At 37.9% G+C, this 16,786-nt stretch overlaps 1 protein-coding gene across 1 annotated transcript in view; it reads left to right on the top strand.

Moving 5' to 3' along the window:
* Positions 1 to 234: 234 nt before the first annotated feature.
* The window catches only part of LOC108970348 (rho GTPase-activating protein 100F), a 79,243-nt gene continuing 62,691 nt past the window's right edge, over positions 235 to 16,786 (top strand). The window contains exons 1-2 of the mRNA XM_018935675.1: positions 235 to 316; positions 13,788 to 14,274. Coding sequence (XP_018791220.1) covers positions 14,188 to 14,274 — 87 coding nt within the window. The 5' untranslated portion in view covers positions 235 to 316; positions 13,788 to 14,187. The remainder of the gene's footprint in view (positions 317 to 13,787; positions 14,275 to 16,786) is intronic.

Genomic DNA, 16,786 nt, shown 5'->3' with positions numbered 1-16,786 from the left:
TCGTGGCCCATTCACTGCCGGAAATGCGTTGCAGCATCAACGGAAATTAAACAAATCATAGCCGAAGTCGAAGTGGAAGTGGAAGTGGAAATCCAAGCTGAAATCATCGGTGAATTCAAGCAGCGGTCGCACAATTGCTGCGCTGCATATTTGTAGCGTTCGTCAGTCAGTCAGTTAGTCGGCGCATCGCACATGAGTTCATGAGTTTTTAATATCGCAGCGGAAGTTTTTTGCGTCGTTCATTGTAGTCGTTTTTTGTTTTATGCGATGAGCAAATCGCTCTGCAAGGAATGCCGCTGTTGCATCGAGAGAACAGGTAAAGTAAGCGCGAGAGCGTGGGGAGCACTCAAGAATTTGAGGTGTTATCAAATTACTTTTGAAATATTTCTTCGCACGTAGAGTGGGCGGGATTCCATTGAGCAGAAAGTATTTGGATATTAAAAGAAAAGGTATGAGCGCTCATCTGATAACCTTTACATCGACAATAATATAATAGAGTGTGCTTAGAAAGCATTTCTTTTGGCGTCCTATGCTGCAAGTGTTAGATTTTTCAAAGCTATACCAGTTTCAGCAGAAATCAACCGCGACCTAGGATCTATTGTGGCCTATCCTAAGTCATAACGTCTCAACTATCGCCAGAAAATTGATAAATTCGAATATATTGCTAGGTGATATTAAGGCGATGAGACCGCTATTCGGAAACATAAATCCAAGGGCCGTGCAGTAGATTAGCAGGCATTCTGGCATTTCAGACTCCAAGTCACAGAACCGGAAACCATGTTAAATAAGTGCTTCTTGAGCTTACAATGGCCAGAGTAGAAGGAGAAAAGTAACTTGAGTTTTTCCGTGGAATTTTGATTACATATGGTATTTAATGGTAACGCCACGCTATGTTTTTGTTATTTAAATTTTACACTTTTTGGAATTCTTTGAAGAAAACAACGGAATGTTTTGCGGAAAGATAGGTTAAATTGTTAATGGTTAATAAAAAAAATAACAAAAAATGTAAGACAGATTTCTAGCCTTAGTTCGTACAGAAACAGTGTTCAAAATTTAAACGATCGATACAGTACCTTTGAAGTTATGAGGGATTCGACTTTGAGAACGTGAATTAGAGTAAAATGCTTTAAAGTTTTGGAATCAGATGAAAATAGAAAATTCGCAACATCTTCAATTTTGGCGTAATCGACTTTAAATTTTCACACGATTAAAAAATTAGAACACTATTTCCTCCTTGAACCAAGTTTTTCCGAAAACTTGTTTTGTCGCCATTCCAACGAAAAGAGATATTCTAAAGTATCCACCAGCTGTTTACAGAATCCATTATTGGTTCATCTAAGCTCTTACATAATCTCATAAGGTTTTCACTAACTTTTCCTTTAATATCTGCCTTATAAAAGGCATTATTTACTTGAGTTTATGTTGAGTTCACACTATAATGGTTTCATTATTCGTCCGTAAAATTGCCATTTAAGATTTTTCTACTTATCGACAGGCTAAAAATTGCGATAAATCTGAGGATTTCGGAATATTAACAATTTTTAGTATGCGTTGGGTCTTTGTTTTTTATTATTGCACTGCGAGTGATAAGATGTTAATCGAGCGTAGAGAGTGTCCTCAACTCTTAGAAAGGTTTTTGTAGAGCAAAATAAATATTTTCTACATGTAATGTTTCCCAAACATTCAAGAGAAGAGCTAAGAGGATTTTGACCGGAAGAATTATTATTATTGAAAGTTTTTAATAATTTGAAATAATTTACCCGATGTCGCCAACAATACGAACCACGAACTTCAGTTCATGGTGGCCTGTTTGCGCACAACTGTGAAGTGGTCCCTTTGGAGCGCTTAGGAAACACTCATTTTATGTAACAGCCTTTTTTCAGCAATTTTTTCCAATATAAAAAATCTAATATTTTATTCGAATTTTTTTTGTTACAAACAGACACAATTAACAAAGAAATTCTGAAATTTTTGGAGAAAATATTTTAAACTCGACCATTGCGACGTCATTCCCGGTGACCGCTCGGAAAAAGCATGCGCCCACGTTGGCAGGATAACTCCTTACAGGATCATCCAAAGCGAAAAAATACGTGTTTTAATTAAAACCTTAACTTAGAATTTGGACGAAGAAAAAAAAACTGAAAATTGGATTTATGGTTAACATTTTTACAAAAAAAAAAAAATAAAATTTCAGTGAAATTTTTGTTTTCGAATAGTTGTAGTCGGAAAAAAAATTATTCGTCTAATTTTTTAAGAATTTTATCTCAACGAGCTGGAAGGGTTTCAAACCTGTAAACCTATGCAACCACTTAAAAAACACTGGTTTTAATTTAATATCCAGAAAATACTAAACACTGCGAGCAAAATTTTCAATAGTGCGATAACTTTGGTTACAAAACAGGGTTGCACCTTCATATAAACCAAAAAGTTGACTTTAAGGTTAGTGAATTTAATAGATTGCAATGTGAACTCTGTAACTCTCGAGTAATTCTCTTGTTGAACACCATTATTGTCAAAGATCTCCAAGCTGTGAGCCAAAAGAAAATTATTTAGCAAAATTTATGACTGAACAGAAAGTAGTGATCCTCTAAGTGAAGTTTTAGAATTTTACGGTGATATTTTTTCCCAATCAGTGAGGAGTTAGCCCTTCACTTACTAAAAAGCGGCCAGTATGAATTATTATTAGGGATATATATTCGAATTTCTGTCATTTCCATATGTTTATAAAATTGCCTTTCTACGCCTACATGTTCAGAACTTCCAAGTGTAACTAAACTTTCCTGTAGTATATTGATAAATATGCAAAAGTCCACAAAATCGAAAACTTCGCAATACTTGCAATTTTTACATACCACTTTTTAAAGCAAGCAAAGCCAACTCACAGCTTAAACAAATCCTACACACAATGTAAAGTAGAAATTAATGTAATATTTGTATGCAAATGTGTGTGTTTGTATGTCTGAACAAATGTTTATAGATACGCTTCATTTGTTCAGTTCCCAATTGTTTGACTAACAAATCAAAAAACGAAAAAAGGAACACTCTTTTTACCCCATTCCTTTTCACAAACTGTACGCTTAGACGTTGTCGTATTTTATTTAATATTTATTTGTGAGCTTTTCTATTTCATTTCCATGTATTTATAGATAGCAGACACATGTGTGTGCGTGTGTGGGGGCGCATATGTGTGAAACTTGGAATTTTGTGTGCCAATGTTGTCGCCATTCTCGCTGGTATTTTCTTACTTACACTGTTGTTGTTTTTGGTCCTTTTTGATACTTTTTTTGGCTCATGTTTTTTTGTTGCTTTTTTCCCACATTTATGTCGTACGTTCGCAAGCCCAGGAAAGGAGGTGGCGGTGTCGACTAGTTTTATCACTGGAGTGAGCTGTGCTGTCAATGTGACAGTTAATATGAATTGTACTGGTGTGTGTGTGTGTAATAGCTGGTGTGTTGGTGAGGCGCTTGTTTGCTGGCCAGATGTAGGGCCGTGCACGGGTGGGGGTCTGGGTGGCCGGTAAACGATGCGTGCTGCAAGTTAGGGGGTTGATAGGCTAGCTAACGGTATATTTGTGGAATATCTGCTAACAGTTAACACATATGCGTACACACACACACACAGATGTAGACAAAGTTATCGCCAAACGAGTGAATGTGAATTGCAGAGGGGTGAACTCATCAGCGCAGCAAAAATAACAAAAACATAGAAATTTGCAATACAATTTTAATCAACATTAAAAAACAAATATCACACAAAGCAAACGTTCGAAAGCGAGCTTGACTGACTTTTTAGTTGTTGCAAGCGAAGTAAAAAGGGGCATGTAGTGCAATGTTTCGTCACAAATCGATCGATTACCTTTTCAGTGAATATATGGATTTTTTACACATTTTTTTACATTTGTACTCACACACTATTCCATTGGATAGCTCCAGTTTGCCGCCTTGTATCCGGTATAATTTCGGCTGTTCAGCGTAGCACACTGAGAAAGAGCCAGGGAGAGTCAGAGATATAAAAGAGCGCGCTAAAGTTAATTCGCTCGTGGCACAATTTTTCACTGACTCTGCAGAAGGGATGCCAAGACAGGCAACAATAAATCGCTGACATTATGTGTTTTGAAGTCACTAGTGACATATTTTTTTGGCCTTTAGCTAACTCTCATACAATATAAACGGGAGACTGCATGTTATTTCAATATAAAATATTGATAAATTTTAACCATTTTTTTTTTTTTCAATAATCAAACTGCCGTTTATTGCCATACATATCAAAAATATGATATATGCAAAATTCTATAAATTACAATATTTTTCAAATATTTCTGCTCTGCTTGGCATCCCTACCGCTATGTTTGGCTGCATGCTCTCACAGTTTCAAAAATGAGAGCATGTGTCGCTGCAAGAAATGTGTGGAATTTCTAAGTTCTCCCATCAGGGGTTGGAACCGCGCTGGCTGCAAGAAAGTTCACCAACAGTAAATTAAAGTTGGTTTTGTTTTTGTTGCTCTGGCCATTGATGAACTCTGTATTTGTGCGAGTATGTTGTTGAAATTTTTGTGTAAGCACGTAGTAAAATATAGTATTGCCAACTTGCGTTATTAACACTCTATTGTCTAACGGTAAAATCGCAGCAATGTTGTTCCAAGAGCCCCAAAATATGAGTTATTCAGTACGAATTGTAATTATCCACAAATATTTTTCGGTAAATGCTCAAATCAATATTAGTTTTGTTAGGCATTTTAATTCATTATTGAAAATGTTCCTTGTTTTCAGCAAGTTTCGTTTTTGTCCTAATGGGGGTCATTACATGTAACGGTCTGTTTTTTAGATTTGCGTTCTACGATCAGTAAACAGATAGCGCTGTAAGTTTATTATCATTTATGCGGTTCCATAGTTCATTCCATGCGTTTACACGTGCTGAGTGTTACGAAAAAATTTTCTAGTCATTCGGTTAAGCCATTTTGAGATACGATGGAGACCGGTTTGAAAACACACACTTTTAAGAAACTAAGCTAGGATTGAGAGTTATCAAAGAAGACACATTTTAGGAAAAAAACGTTTAAATTTTTCAGCTACGACTAAACAGTTCGAGTTGTCCCGACACTAAAACAACTTCTTCTAACGCGGTTATAGCCGAGCTAAAACAGCTATGACTTTAAAAATCCTCTATCGAAATGTTTTTGAATATTTATATGGCATAACACATTGTGATTGGTAGCACTGGAGATATACCACTGCAACGACATCTGTTGACAAAATACGAAAAGATTTTTTCGACTATCCCATATTTAAACTATCGAAATATGAAAGAATTTGAGGAGTTCTTAACTATTTTTCCTTAAGTAATTTTGTTTTTATCACTTCAAAAGTAGTCGCTGTATCCTCAGTCAAAAGGTCAAAATAATTGATCCTTTTGCAATCCCACCAAACATGCCACATAAGGTTTTTTGGTGACTATCGGCCATTGAAGTGGTTTGAGCTAGTTTATTCTTTTATATACTATGTTCTCTTGCACTTTACATTCTTGTAGATAACCCACTTTTCATCGGCAGTAACGCTGCTCTTCAAAAGTGGCTAACCACTTTGATGTTTGATAAAGCAAATCAATGCGACGAAGCGAATTTCGTTTCGTAATAACATGAGGAACTCCTATGTCAAGACTCGAAATTATTTATTAGTATACATTTCATGAGCTAGTGAACGGTCGTTTTAGACAAATTTAATCTTTTAGCACTGACCCGAGTTGTTATTAGACGATTTGCATTGACCAACGACTTCATTTCATTCACATCGGATTCACGTGCCTTTCAGAACATGGTGTGTCCTCAAGATCAAAATTACTGGAACGAAATTTTGCAAATCAGTTTTGACATTGACGTTTGGTCGACTTGCTTGAACTGCTTTTTTACCGTTTTGAAGGTAAAGGAGTAAAATATGCCGAATATGCAAATGCTCATCGTAGAAAGGAGACTACTAAAATATACTGAAAAAAAAAATTCAAAAACTTTTTTCCAAACAAACCTATATTAGTTGTTCGACTATATAATGGTAAGGCGGTTAAATGTGAAGTTGGCTGCAGAAAGATTCACCAAGATTCACTTCGTTATATTACAAGCAAAAGCGCAATAACACTCCTCATGCAAGAACTGAATATAAATGATGAATCGTATAAATATTCTGCTAAATTGAAGTGATTTACAGGAAATAGAGTGTGATTTAGTGAAAAAATTTTCTATCACAATATTTATAAAGCAATACGCGGAGGGACCTGATACTTCTAAAAGACTAATGAGGGTCACAGGGAGTATTCTATGGTTTTTTAAGATATGAGCCGTTCTTTTGATTCGGTGGCTATTCCTTGCTTTTTGCGTTGCCTTTGTTTTGGAGTGTAAAAATAACTTCAGGAAGAAATTCCTTTAAGCATGGATGTATAAATTTGTGCTTTGTATTTATCAGCATTTTAAATAAAGACAGTTTTGTTCTTCTAGTCTGTTCGACTAGGAAATTAATTCTTTTTTCTAATGATGGTTAAGAAAACTATAATAAATTAGAATGCAAGTTAACGGTTTGAGGGTTTGGCAAGAGATTTTCGAATGAATGTGTGAGGTTTGGAAAACTTTTAAGAGGCATTTCATAGTACAAATTTCAATGAGGAAAACTGTAAAATCGTCAAAATATTGTGATTGGCCCAAGTTTAGTAGCACTTGTCACTTTTTCTCAAGATCCTTTTCAAACTGATCACAGACAACGGAAACTATAGATCTGAATATGGTAAATGTTAACTTGCCAATTTTTGAATCGAATTTCATTTTAGTGATTAAAAATAAATTAAAAATCACGAGAGTCCTCACAATGTACATATATTTATGCAGGAACTCATTAATAAGTCGATAGATTTGTTACTCACTTCCTCTAGGAAGTGTGGGGTCTCAATTAATTTTCTCGCACATAGCAATTTTTGCAACAGTTTCCTTTAAAGTGGTGCTGGCGGTGCTACGGTTGGGTGCTCATTACTGATTTGCCCAAACGTTGCGCCGACCAAAGCATTGGCCCTGCGTTGGCGCAATCAAAAGGCAGTGGCCGTAGAATAAATCTTGTTGGCAGCGCAGCATAATGCCTTTGGCCGAATACTCGTTGCTTGCATTGTATGCGAATGTGTCACAAGTTCAGTGGAATGCATCAGGCGAGCGACATAAGAATTTCATGCCACATATCACATGTCGCATGGCGCTTTCATAGTTCATAGCCGGCTTGTGGCTGTTGGCTGCTGTGATTGCACCGACTTGTTTGTCCGTGCCAATAAACGCGCTCAAACACATGTGCGTGTGTGTGTCTGTGGGTCTGTGTGTTCATATTCCGATGCGTATGTGTGTGTGCGCGAAAATGTGTGCTTTCTGGCAAATGATTTGGCCGCATTACGCTGATGTTCTCATGTATGCAATGCGTTGTTGTTATTATTGCCACGCAACTCCTCACCAGCTGCTGCGACTTGCGCGCAGTTGTTGTTACCGCAAGATTGCAGCAACAAGATGTCATGTTTTCTATCAACGATCAGCCGAAATGTGTGCTCCAGCATACGACTATCTGTCGGTTGTTCTGTTGCAAGCCTTTTTTATACTTCTGTAAGTGCTTTGTTTTCTTCTGGTGCTTTGTAGGAGTGTTTAGCCAGATTTTTGCCGCTGCCGCAGTTGCTCGGAGTAACCAACCGTTATGTATAAATTTAGTGATTCAGCCATACGTATGTGTGAGTATATCAGAGCCTGCCACAAAATTTGGCAAATTGCCAAACAAATCAAGCCCTTGCATACACACTGCACTGACGCTGGTCCTGCCTGCCATTAGTGCATCCATGTATGCGTCCTTGTTGTTGCTCTGCCACGCTGTGCTCCGGCAGATCTAGGTCTTTTGGCGTTGTTATCCTAGTAGGACTTAATTAAAAGTGTTTTTGGTTTATTTTTGTTTTTGTGTGTTTTTTGTACAGGTATTAACGCCCGGCTCATAGCGAAATTGTCGGCATTTAACTAGACTATGGGTGGTAAAAATATTAGTTTGGCCATGTGGAAGTGGAGTGTCATGAATTTAAACACTCAAAGAAATGATTTTTATGCAAGTAAATTGCCTTAACAATATATAAATATTTAAAGTAATTTTCATTTAAGCATAAATTCAAGCTCGGCTTTGAAACAAAACCTTCTAAAAATAAGTGATAAGAATGACCATAAATTGTCAAACTTCAGTTAGGCTTACTTTTAGGGGTTGACCAAACTGTAACTGTCTCGAGATTAACATCTCAGATGTGAAATATGTTTCTGTGGTTTTGAGATTTTTCATAGCATTTCATAGTCTTTGCTATTTAGAAATATTAGCCAACTTGTCGGTAAAGCGGTTAACGAAGCTTATATCAGAAAGGTGTTTATTAATATAAGATCTATTAAAAAGAAGTTCATAATTTTTACGTTAAAGGGTCAGTAGCGTAATCTTTTTTAAATTTTTCATTTTTTTGCATTTTCTGTACCCTTATGCTCTTAGAATTAATGTAGAAACCCACTTTACCATTGGAAGGTTTCGAAAAAAAGCCAAAAATAATAATACCGCTCGACGTTCGGAGCGCTCGAAGTGCACACCTCAAACATTAAACGCGTTTTTCTCAAAACACACTTTTTTAAACTGGCGGACATGATTCCGGTCGAACTACTCAACCGATTCGCTTAATTTTTTTTAATGTTCACAAAACGCCTGGCTATTGTCCCTACTAGATTCATATCGTTTTTATAATTTGTTGACAAGGTTATGACACAATTTATTTCAAAAAATATGGGGAAAAATTGAAAAAGAAACGTAGTTTACTTTTTTATTTATCAACATTTTTTCATGATTCTCGTAGGGACGATAAACATTCACGTACTTTTTAAGAATAAATTGTGTCCGCCGGCGATTCATTCACCCAGCCGTTTCAGCGACAGATGTCGTCAAAAAACTCCGAAAAAATTTGTTTATACACTCCACGATATACCTCATGATATGTGWAAAAAGTTCTATTGTAGAATAAAAATTTCTATGAAAAAAATGTAAAAAAAAAACAGGCCAGATTACCCTACTGACCCATTAAGAAAGTCATACGGTTTGACGGTTTTTTCCGTTTATTATTATTGTTTTTTATTAATTWAGCCTGAAATTTTGAATTCTTTAAATATAATAATAATAGATTTATCGCTCCATTGGCACCCATGAAGAAAAAAGGTACACCATGATTTAATATTTTTCAAAAATTCTAATAATAATAATCTCTCAACCAACCTTCCGAAGCTTCTAGCGAGACATACTCGATGAACAAGCAATGTCCTGATGGAATTTCTTCTTTCAGAAGGATCAGGTTTGTTACGTTCAAATTAAGAGTCCGACCTTATGGTAGTTATAGTATGGTATAACCGTCTTAATAGTCAATACTGGCTTTGCCCACTTTTTTGCCGCCTTAGTGGAATTCACCTACGACCATTTTCACTTGACGTTGCCCTAAGTGACTCATTTTTCATTCCCAGTAACCATCTGCATTATAAATCAATACATTTTATCGCATTGCAGCAGTGATTCACAGATGAAAATTTCGTCTTTGAGTGTTTTGCGTTAACTCGTGTGATACCCATTCGTCACACGTGCGTGAAATGTACAAATGGTAACCAACCTCTAATCTCCAATCCAGAGCAATATGGAAGCTCAATTGGTAGTAGTTTCGGCTACGAGGTCAGACCGGATACTTAATTGTAGAACCCACTCATGTGGACTGACCTCTCAGGGAGTATTGAGGTGGTTGTGGTTAACACCCGATTGCGGTAAGATCTGACACTTTATCAGTTGAGTGTGGGAATGTATCGCAACCGGATGACGGACCCAAAGTACGAGTATGGCAGAGGTTTAAATGGATCTCGAAACCTATCAAGTTAGTTAGTGTATCCATTAAGTGCTGACAATTGGTACTGGAATATGCGTGGCATTTTTAGGTGGCTGTTGAGTGCCGTGTGGTAGAGTTGTCGTTAACAGGTACCCTCGTTAAGCACACCGGATGTTGTACGTAAATGGTTCCAAATGATTTGTTGTGTCAGGTTTTGCTTCTGGGCTATTAAATTAGTGCTTACGTGATAGTCGCGTTTGACAATTTCCATTTTTTTATCAAAATTTTCGATGATTTTCTTTCCAGAAAATTACCATAATGGAATCAACGAGTCCATAAGGACGGTTTTCATGTTTTCAGCCGCCCGGCTTTCGCTTTCGGCTTTATCGCAGAAAAATCTTTGACCCGTGCTCAAGCAATGTTGAGTGAAGCAATCACAAATCGGGCTGAAAATTTTTTTAGTACGAAAAACCATGCTTTTCAACTGTAATGTTAGTTTCAACTTAAACTGAGTTTATATGCAATAAAGAGTGTCCCAAAATTAACGCAAGGTTGGAATTAGATACAGGGTGCCCCAAAATTTGCGCAAGATTAAAATTTGCCGCCATTTACATTATTATGAAGTGTTGGCAACCCTAACTAAACAGATGGGCAGCTGACAGTTTAGGCTTAGTAAAAATGCAGCGTTAAACGATAGAATAGCGTGTCTGTTTTCATAAGTAAAGAATATTTTTAAAATAATGAGGGTTGGGCCACAAAGTTCGAAATTTTCATTTAAAAAATGGTCGGATATAGTTTTCCGTTAGTTTTGGGACACCCTGTATATTTGTAGTAGCCTGTAGTTACATATAGACATAAACAAACAAAAAGCGTTTAATTATGAACATGTTTTAAAGTTACTTGATAAACACTGGGTCTTAATCGGAACAGTTTTTTGTATGAAATTTTTAATCCAAAAAAACTATTTGCTTTAGGAAAAGTAAATTAAAAGTATTTAAAGAAGGTGACATTAACTGATTTAGACATGTTTTTGGTTAAGAAATTTGAAACTTGAAGTGTTTATTAAGTACCTAAAGCTAACTACTCTAACTTTAAAACATTCACTTTAGTATGCTTGATGAAACTGTCGGAAAACTTACAATGTACAGTTCTTTAAAAATAACCAAACTGAATTGTAAACATTTTTCATAAACTCACCCACACATGCTTATCTCTGCAGCCATAAACTAATAAAAGCGCCACTCATCGGCTGTAATGCCGTTGGCCTGTGGCAGTCGTGCTCAATGAATGGCGAAGGTGCCGCCAGCAAGGCGTTGTTTCAATTTTACTGCACACTTTTAGGCGTTTAAATTGAATTCAAGCGGCGTGTTTGCCACGAGCTCACATGCACACGCAGCCAAGCTGAGAATGAAGTGAATGCATTGAGGAGCACATAAACACACATACTCGCACACATGTTTATGGGTAATTTGTATATACACTGGGCGAAGCTTTCAACGACACACATACACACACATACAGGCGTGCAAACAAGCACACACGATGCCATTGTTGCACTGACGGCAATATTTCTTCTTTCTCTTGGCTCAATAGGCGAGCGAGCGCACAGTTTTAGTAGCCATTAAAGCTGCGCTTGCATTATGTCGCTATGAAGTTAAGTTCGTTTCCTCCGCGTCACCCAAAGCTGCAGCGGCGCACTCCACCACTCCCCCAATGCGGAGTTAGTCGTCCATAATGCACGCATACACGACGCATGCCAAGCGGAAATGCTGGCTGGCCTGCGCCAAGAATGCAACTATAGCGGCAGCGGCGCAAAGGGTGGCGCATATGCATATGTGTGGCAAGCGTGTGTGTGTGCCGACTGGAAAGGGTTGATTGAGTCGCCGTTGGCTTGCGACCGCTTCTAGGTATTGTAAGCATTATGGGCGACTGAAATACCACTGGATATTAGGCCAAACAAAGAGTAGAGCACGTTGCATGCATATGCATATGTATACACATTAGGGTGTGCATGTGTGTGTGTGTGTATCCGGCATGCCTTGCCGGCGAGTGGTTTCATTGCATTGCCAAACATAAATTAATTTTCCTCTGCCCGACGCGTCGTCAGTCAGCCAACGAGCAAGTGCAGCAGCGAGCCAGCAAGTCGCCTGCCAAGAGTCAGTGTTACCACCTCGCCTGCTGCCGTGCCTTTGCTGTCATGTTTTCGCTGTTTAACGACATGTTAGTTTTTGCCCATTAAACCGTGAAAGTCGAAGGAGTCTAACCATTTAAAAGAGCATTTTATTGACTCATTATTCATGTAGTAGTTCTTTCCAGCCGAGCGAATTCCTTTATTGTGGTCTCGTTTTATGGGTTTACCGTTATGCGGCGGCCATTATGGGTCGCCTAGAAAAGATTTTAATGAAATGTTAGGAGAAAATCTAAAAAATGCTTTGCTTGCCACACATAACTAGCACAGTTCGGGACTGGAAATAAAATAGTGATAAAGCGTCTCTTTAAGCAAAACTGAAACTGCAGTTATTTTTGATGTTGAACTTTAAAGAGAGCAGAGTGCGGATGGCAATTTCCTTAGTTGCATCTTTGCACGCTTTTTTCTTGGGTCACACACATTTGCATTTAATTTTTTTGTGTAAACATGTATATTCTCCGCCAAGATGCGCGTGCTGTGCTCGTGTGTGAGGATACTTCTTGGTCTAAACGCTGTCAGCGTGGTGTGACACATGTCGGATTAGTTGTTGGCGCAGGATAACATGCTCATCATGTCAGGCGGCTCGAATTTCCTTCTCGCTGTAACAAAATTAATGACAAGAATATGACAGTTGATGCTTTTAAAATGGCTGCTACTCAAGATGTTGGACGACTTTTAGAGCTTGTGCTCGCGTTATGAAAGCGAGACCTTCATTGATATTCACAAGAGAAGAAGCGAATTTAATGTGACAGTCTTACTAATGTTTCTTTCATATGAGTGAGAAACTGATACTTGCTAAAAAATACTTAGAAGCAGTCAATTTCTCAATGCTCTCTTCTAATCGACTTCTCTGCTGGTTGATCGAGTAGTTTCATTGAAAATGTGTTCTCGAAAAAAAATCCGCCTCTGCAAACAAATTATAGGCGGGGGTCGGCGGGGGTCGGCGGGTCTGTGGTAGTAGGTTAGTTGCGAAATAAGTTGAAACGAATAAGCAATCACCAACCATTAGCAGCAGGAGTAGAGGACGCAATATAAAAACTAGCAGATCCGCCTAATTGGAATATAAGTCCCACCTCATTATTAACTGGCATGGTGAAAAAAATAAAGAAAAGCCCAGACGACGACGGACCCATAATGAGCGGCTTCCTAGTCACTGCCTGTTCACCATGTTAGGTGCGGCTGATATGTGTAACAACTTGACCGGTACACAAAGCGGCACACTGTGAGTCCCTGGAAGTCTCGACAGCGATATCTGCGCTGGTTAGATGTAAAGGGTGATGTGCGCTTGTTCTACTGAGTTGATAGCCGCGTGGTGTATCAGTAAACAGCCACTTCGGTCCTTGGCCAAGGAGTGTGCATTGGATGGAGGAGTAGTAGTCTGCGTTGCCCCGAGCGAGCGCCGGTCCGTTCGTGTTTTTCAGGATTGGTAAGGTGAAGGACAGGCATTAGGGAATTGGGGTAGAGGTCTTTTTCCAATTTTGTTGTTGTTGTAGTATCATAAAATATTGCTCAGATGGTTTTGGTTCTAGGCCTTGTGCAAGATTATTTCGGCTATATTGACACGATTGTCTCGGAAATGGGCATTGAAAGTCTATTTTCGTACAGCAAGCGCCATTACTTTCTTCCATTGGATCTATTTACTAACAATATTACAAAATTTTTCAAAATAAATCACGCATTTTTAAAAATAATTCTTGTCTCATTTTTCTCCGCAGATCCTGCACAATTTTAGACATAATAAATGTGAAAATCCAGACCTCGTGAGCAATAATAAAACATCAACGAAGCATACGTATAGTTATTTAAACGTCGCACCAAAATACCGTTATACATTTACAAAGCATCAGACATGAAACTACATAAAAGCAGTTATTTTATGCGAATGAAATGAATCATTCAAGCGCGAGAATCCACAGCAGCACTTGGTCCCGTTCACATGGTGGTCGTTTATGCACCGCATTTTCCAGCCGCTACGAAATTGTCACGTGTTTTATTGTGACCAATGGTGGATGCCACAATTGAGGCGTTATCTGGCACATCGTAATGCAACATTGGAGTGGAATTGCCAAAACGTGCAATAGATACGTTGTGTCGCCACGCCCCCACTACCACTAGATGCAGTGGAAGAAGAAGTTTACTCGATTGAAAGCAGCTACAGGAAATTCGCGTGCGCGAAGAATGCTTTGTTGTGGACGAAGAAAGGTGAGTGACAAAGATTTTCAACATATTTTTTTTGTTATTAACTTGGAAGCTCTTGAAGTAATTCTTTGTATTTGCATTTGAAACTAGTGTGTATAATTGGCGTGAAAGTGTTTTTGAAAGCCTTTTACTTTGGTACGTCAATGAGTCGTGCATATATCAGTTTTGGTCCTGTACGATACCAAATGGAGTTCAGTTACCAGGTCCATGAGAATTTGTCATCCTTTAGGATGCCTACGCTTGCCGCGAATTTTAACAGACTCTGTGAACTCACTATCGATACCTCCTCCAGTGTATCATACCATGAGGACCCCAGATTGTTTCCTTGCTTCCTTTTTCTAGACATTTCCTGCAGTCTTCTCGATCAGTTAGCCCCATTCTGCGGGCTTGTGGCGCCACCAGGCATTGTCCAGTTAGTATTCCGATCATGTTCCTACAGTGCCAATAGAAATTTTGTGTTCTTCCGAGCCAACGTTTTATACAGAAGTTTTGCAGCTTTGCACCAGGTAGCTCATTCCATCGGGTTCCGATTTTCTTTTCCAAGCTGTCCACACAGTGGTATAGACAATTCATGGGTTTCCCAATCTTGATCATGTTTTCGGGTATTAGTCGTACATCATTCCTGGCAATCTCGTCGACTATCTCACTGCCTTCGAGACCTTTGTGACCTGGCACCCAGTAGAGGTGAAGTTGCTTGCTTAAAGACATTCACTTTTGGTCGATATGCGATACGGCAAAAGATTACTGCTCAGCTGTCTATGTAGATGTCGTCTCTGGAATCGTTGGGTTTCGCAATAGCAAAGACCTCAACTGCAAATATACCGCAGTGATCCGGCAACTTAAAAGGCTGTCTTGTGCCTAACTCTGCGCAGTACAGCCCCGCACCAACTCCATCCTTCATTTTCGAGTCATCCGTATAAAGGTTTAGAGTATTGCGTGCAGCTAATATACCTTTACATCTTTTTCAATGTTTACTTTGAAATTTATTTCCGATTACCCACCGTGTTATGCCCGAATTTTCTATTTGTCATCATCAGTCTCAACAAAGAGACAAGTTTAGTAACAGTACAAAAGCCGCGTTCGAACCCTCTCCACTGACTTCCGGTGGGTAGATTATCGTACGCTTGTTCACCATACTACTGTATCATAGAGCAGAATTGGCCTTACAATAGCTGTATAGCACCAGTGCATAAGAGAGTAATGGGGGCTACTAGCTTTTTTCACTTTTTATTCCATATTGTGCTTTCACAGCAGTTTGCTGTCTAAAACTACCCCAAGATACTTCTAGAATCTTACTTGCATTGTGAAATTTCTTAATTGGGTTTCTAAAACGAAACACGAATATGCTTTTCTAGTAATTTACAATAACACGACAATTTCTTCATCGAGTAGCTTATAAATTGTAGTTATAGAGATGTCTTATATGAATGGCATCCATGTATAGTAAAGTTGTTCGATTGTTAGAAGTTTTAGTAAAATTCGCGTGTATTTTAAATCGATAACCATTTAAAAAACAATACATAAAATGAAAATGTTTTACCGACCATTGAAAGTATTTCCTTCTTGTGGCCCTGCAAACTACAAAAAAATGTTGTAAATTGTCATAAAATTTTGTGAAATATTTTAAATTAGTTCAATTTGACCAATTGTATGGCATTTAACATACTTGTACATGCCCTCAGATTTATTACATACAAACACACATTCCTGTAATTGGCATTTTACGATAGTCATATGTTCTCATTTTTGAAATAACTCTTAATACATACATACATACATACGTAATAGGATGGATGCAAGCAAAAGCATTCCTGCAGGAATTAAAATAATAGAGGCAGAAAGGCCAGATAATTTCTTCCTCAGTTATCGAAACTACTATAAGTTCGTTTCGAGACACAAAAGAAAATTTGCTATATGTATTCAGGCTATAATTATTATTCGATTTCCTATTTTATATTACATTCTGAAAAAACTTTGAGCTTTGTTTTCTTATGGAACAAATTTTCGAATTTGGATCTCGTCAAATGTAGAACAGTATTCAGAACTGCTTCAACTCAAATCTAAATGAAATCTCTTTCTGGTTATAAACCCTTCTTTGTACTATTAATTAAATTAGTAAAACCAGTATTCTAATAACTGTTGCTAATTTAGATATTCATAAAATTCTATTGATTTATGGAGAAATTATGTCGCGAGACTTGCAAATTGAATTGATTGGTCCTGCAGGGTAGCTGTAAAATGCAACTATGTATGTGGAATAGAATTATGAGGCAAAGGACTAGATGCAAATGCTCGTAGTTACATACTATATGCGAATATATTTTGTTGTGCGTGTGGCTCGGCATGTGTGTGACCAAAATTAGCAGAAATATGAAGCTCCAAATTATTATGAGTCCCCCAAACCCTTTTGTACGATGTATGTGCCTGTGTACAAGCAAAGGTATTTAAGAATTTGGCACTTGGCCAGTTAGTCGGTTGCCAAATTATTTGGGTATTGTATTGCATTAATAAGTAT

Source organism: Bactrocera latifrons, unplaced genomic scaffold (genome assembly GCF_001853355.1).
Source record: "Bactrocera latifrons isolate USDA-ARS-PBARC rearing strain unplaced genomic scaffold, ASM185335v1 scaffold_3, whole genome shotgun sequence".
Lineage (NCBI taxonomy): Eukaryota > Metazoa > Arthropoda > Insecta > Diptera > Tephritidae > Bactrocera > Bactrocera latifrons.
Note: the sequence above shows the minus strand (reverse complement) of the source record. Positions and strands in the feature narration are given on the sequence as shown.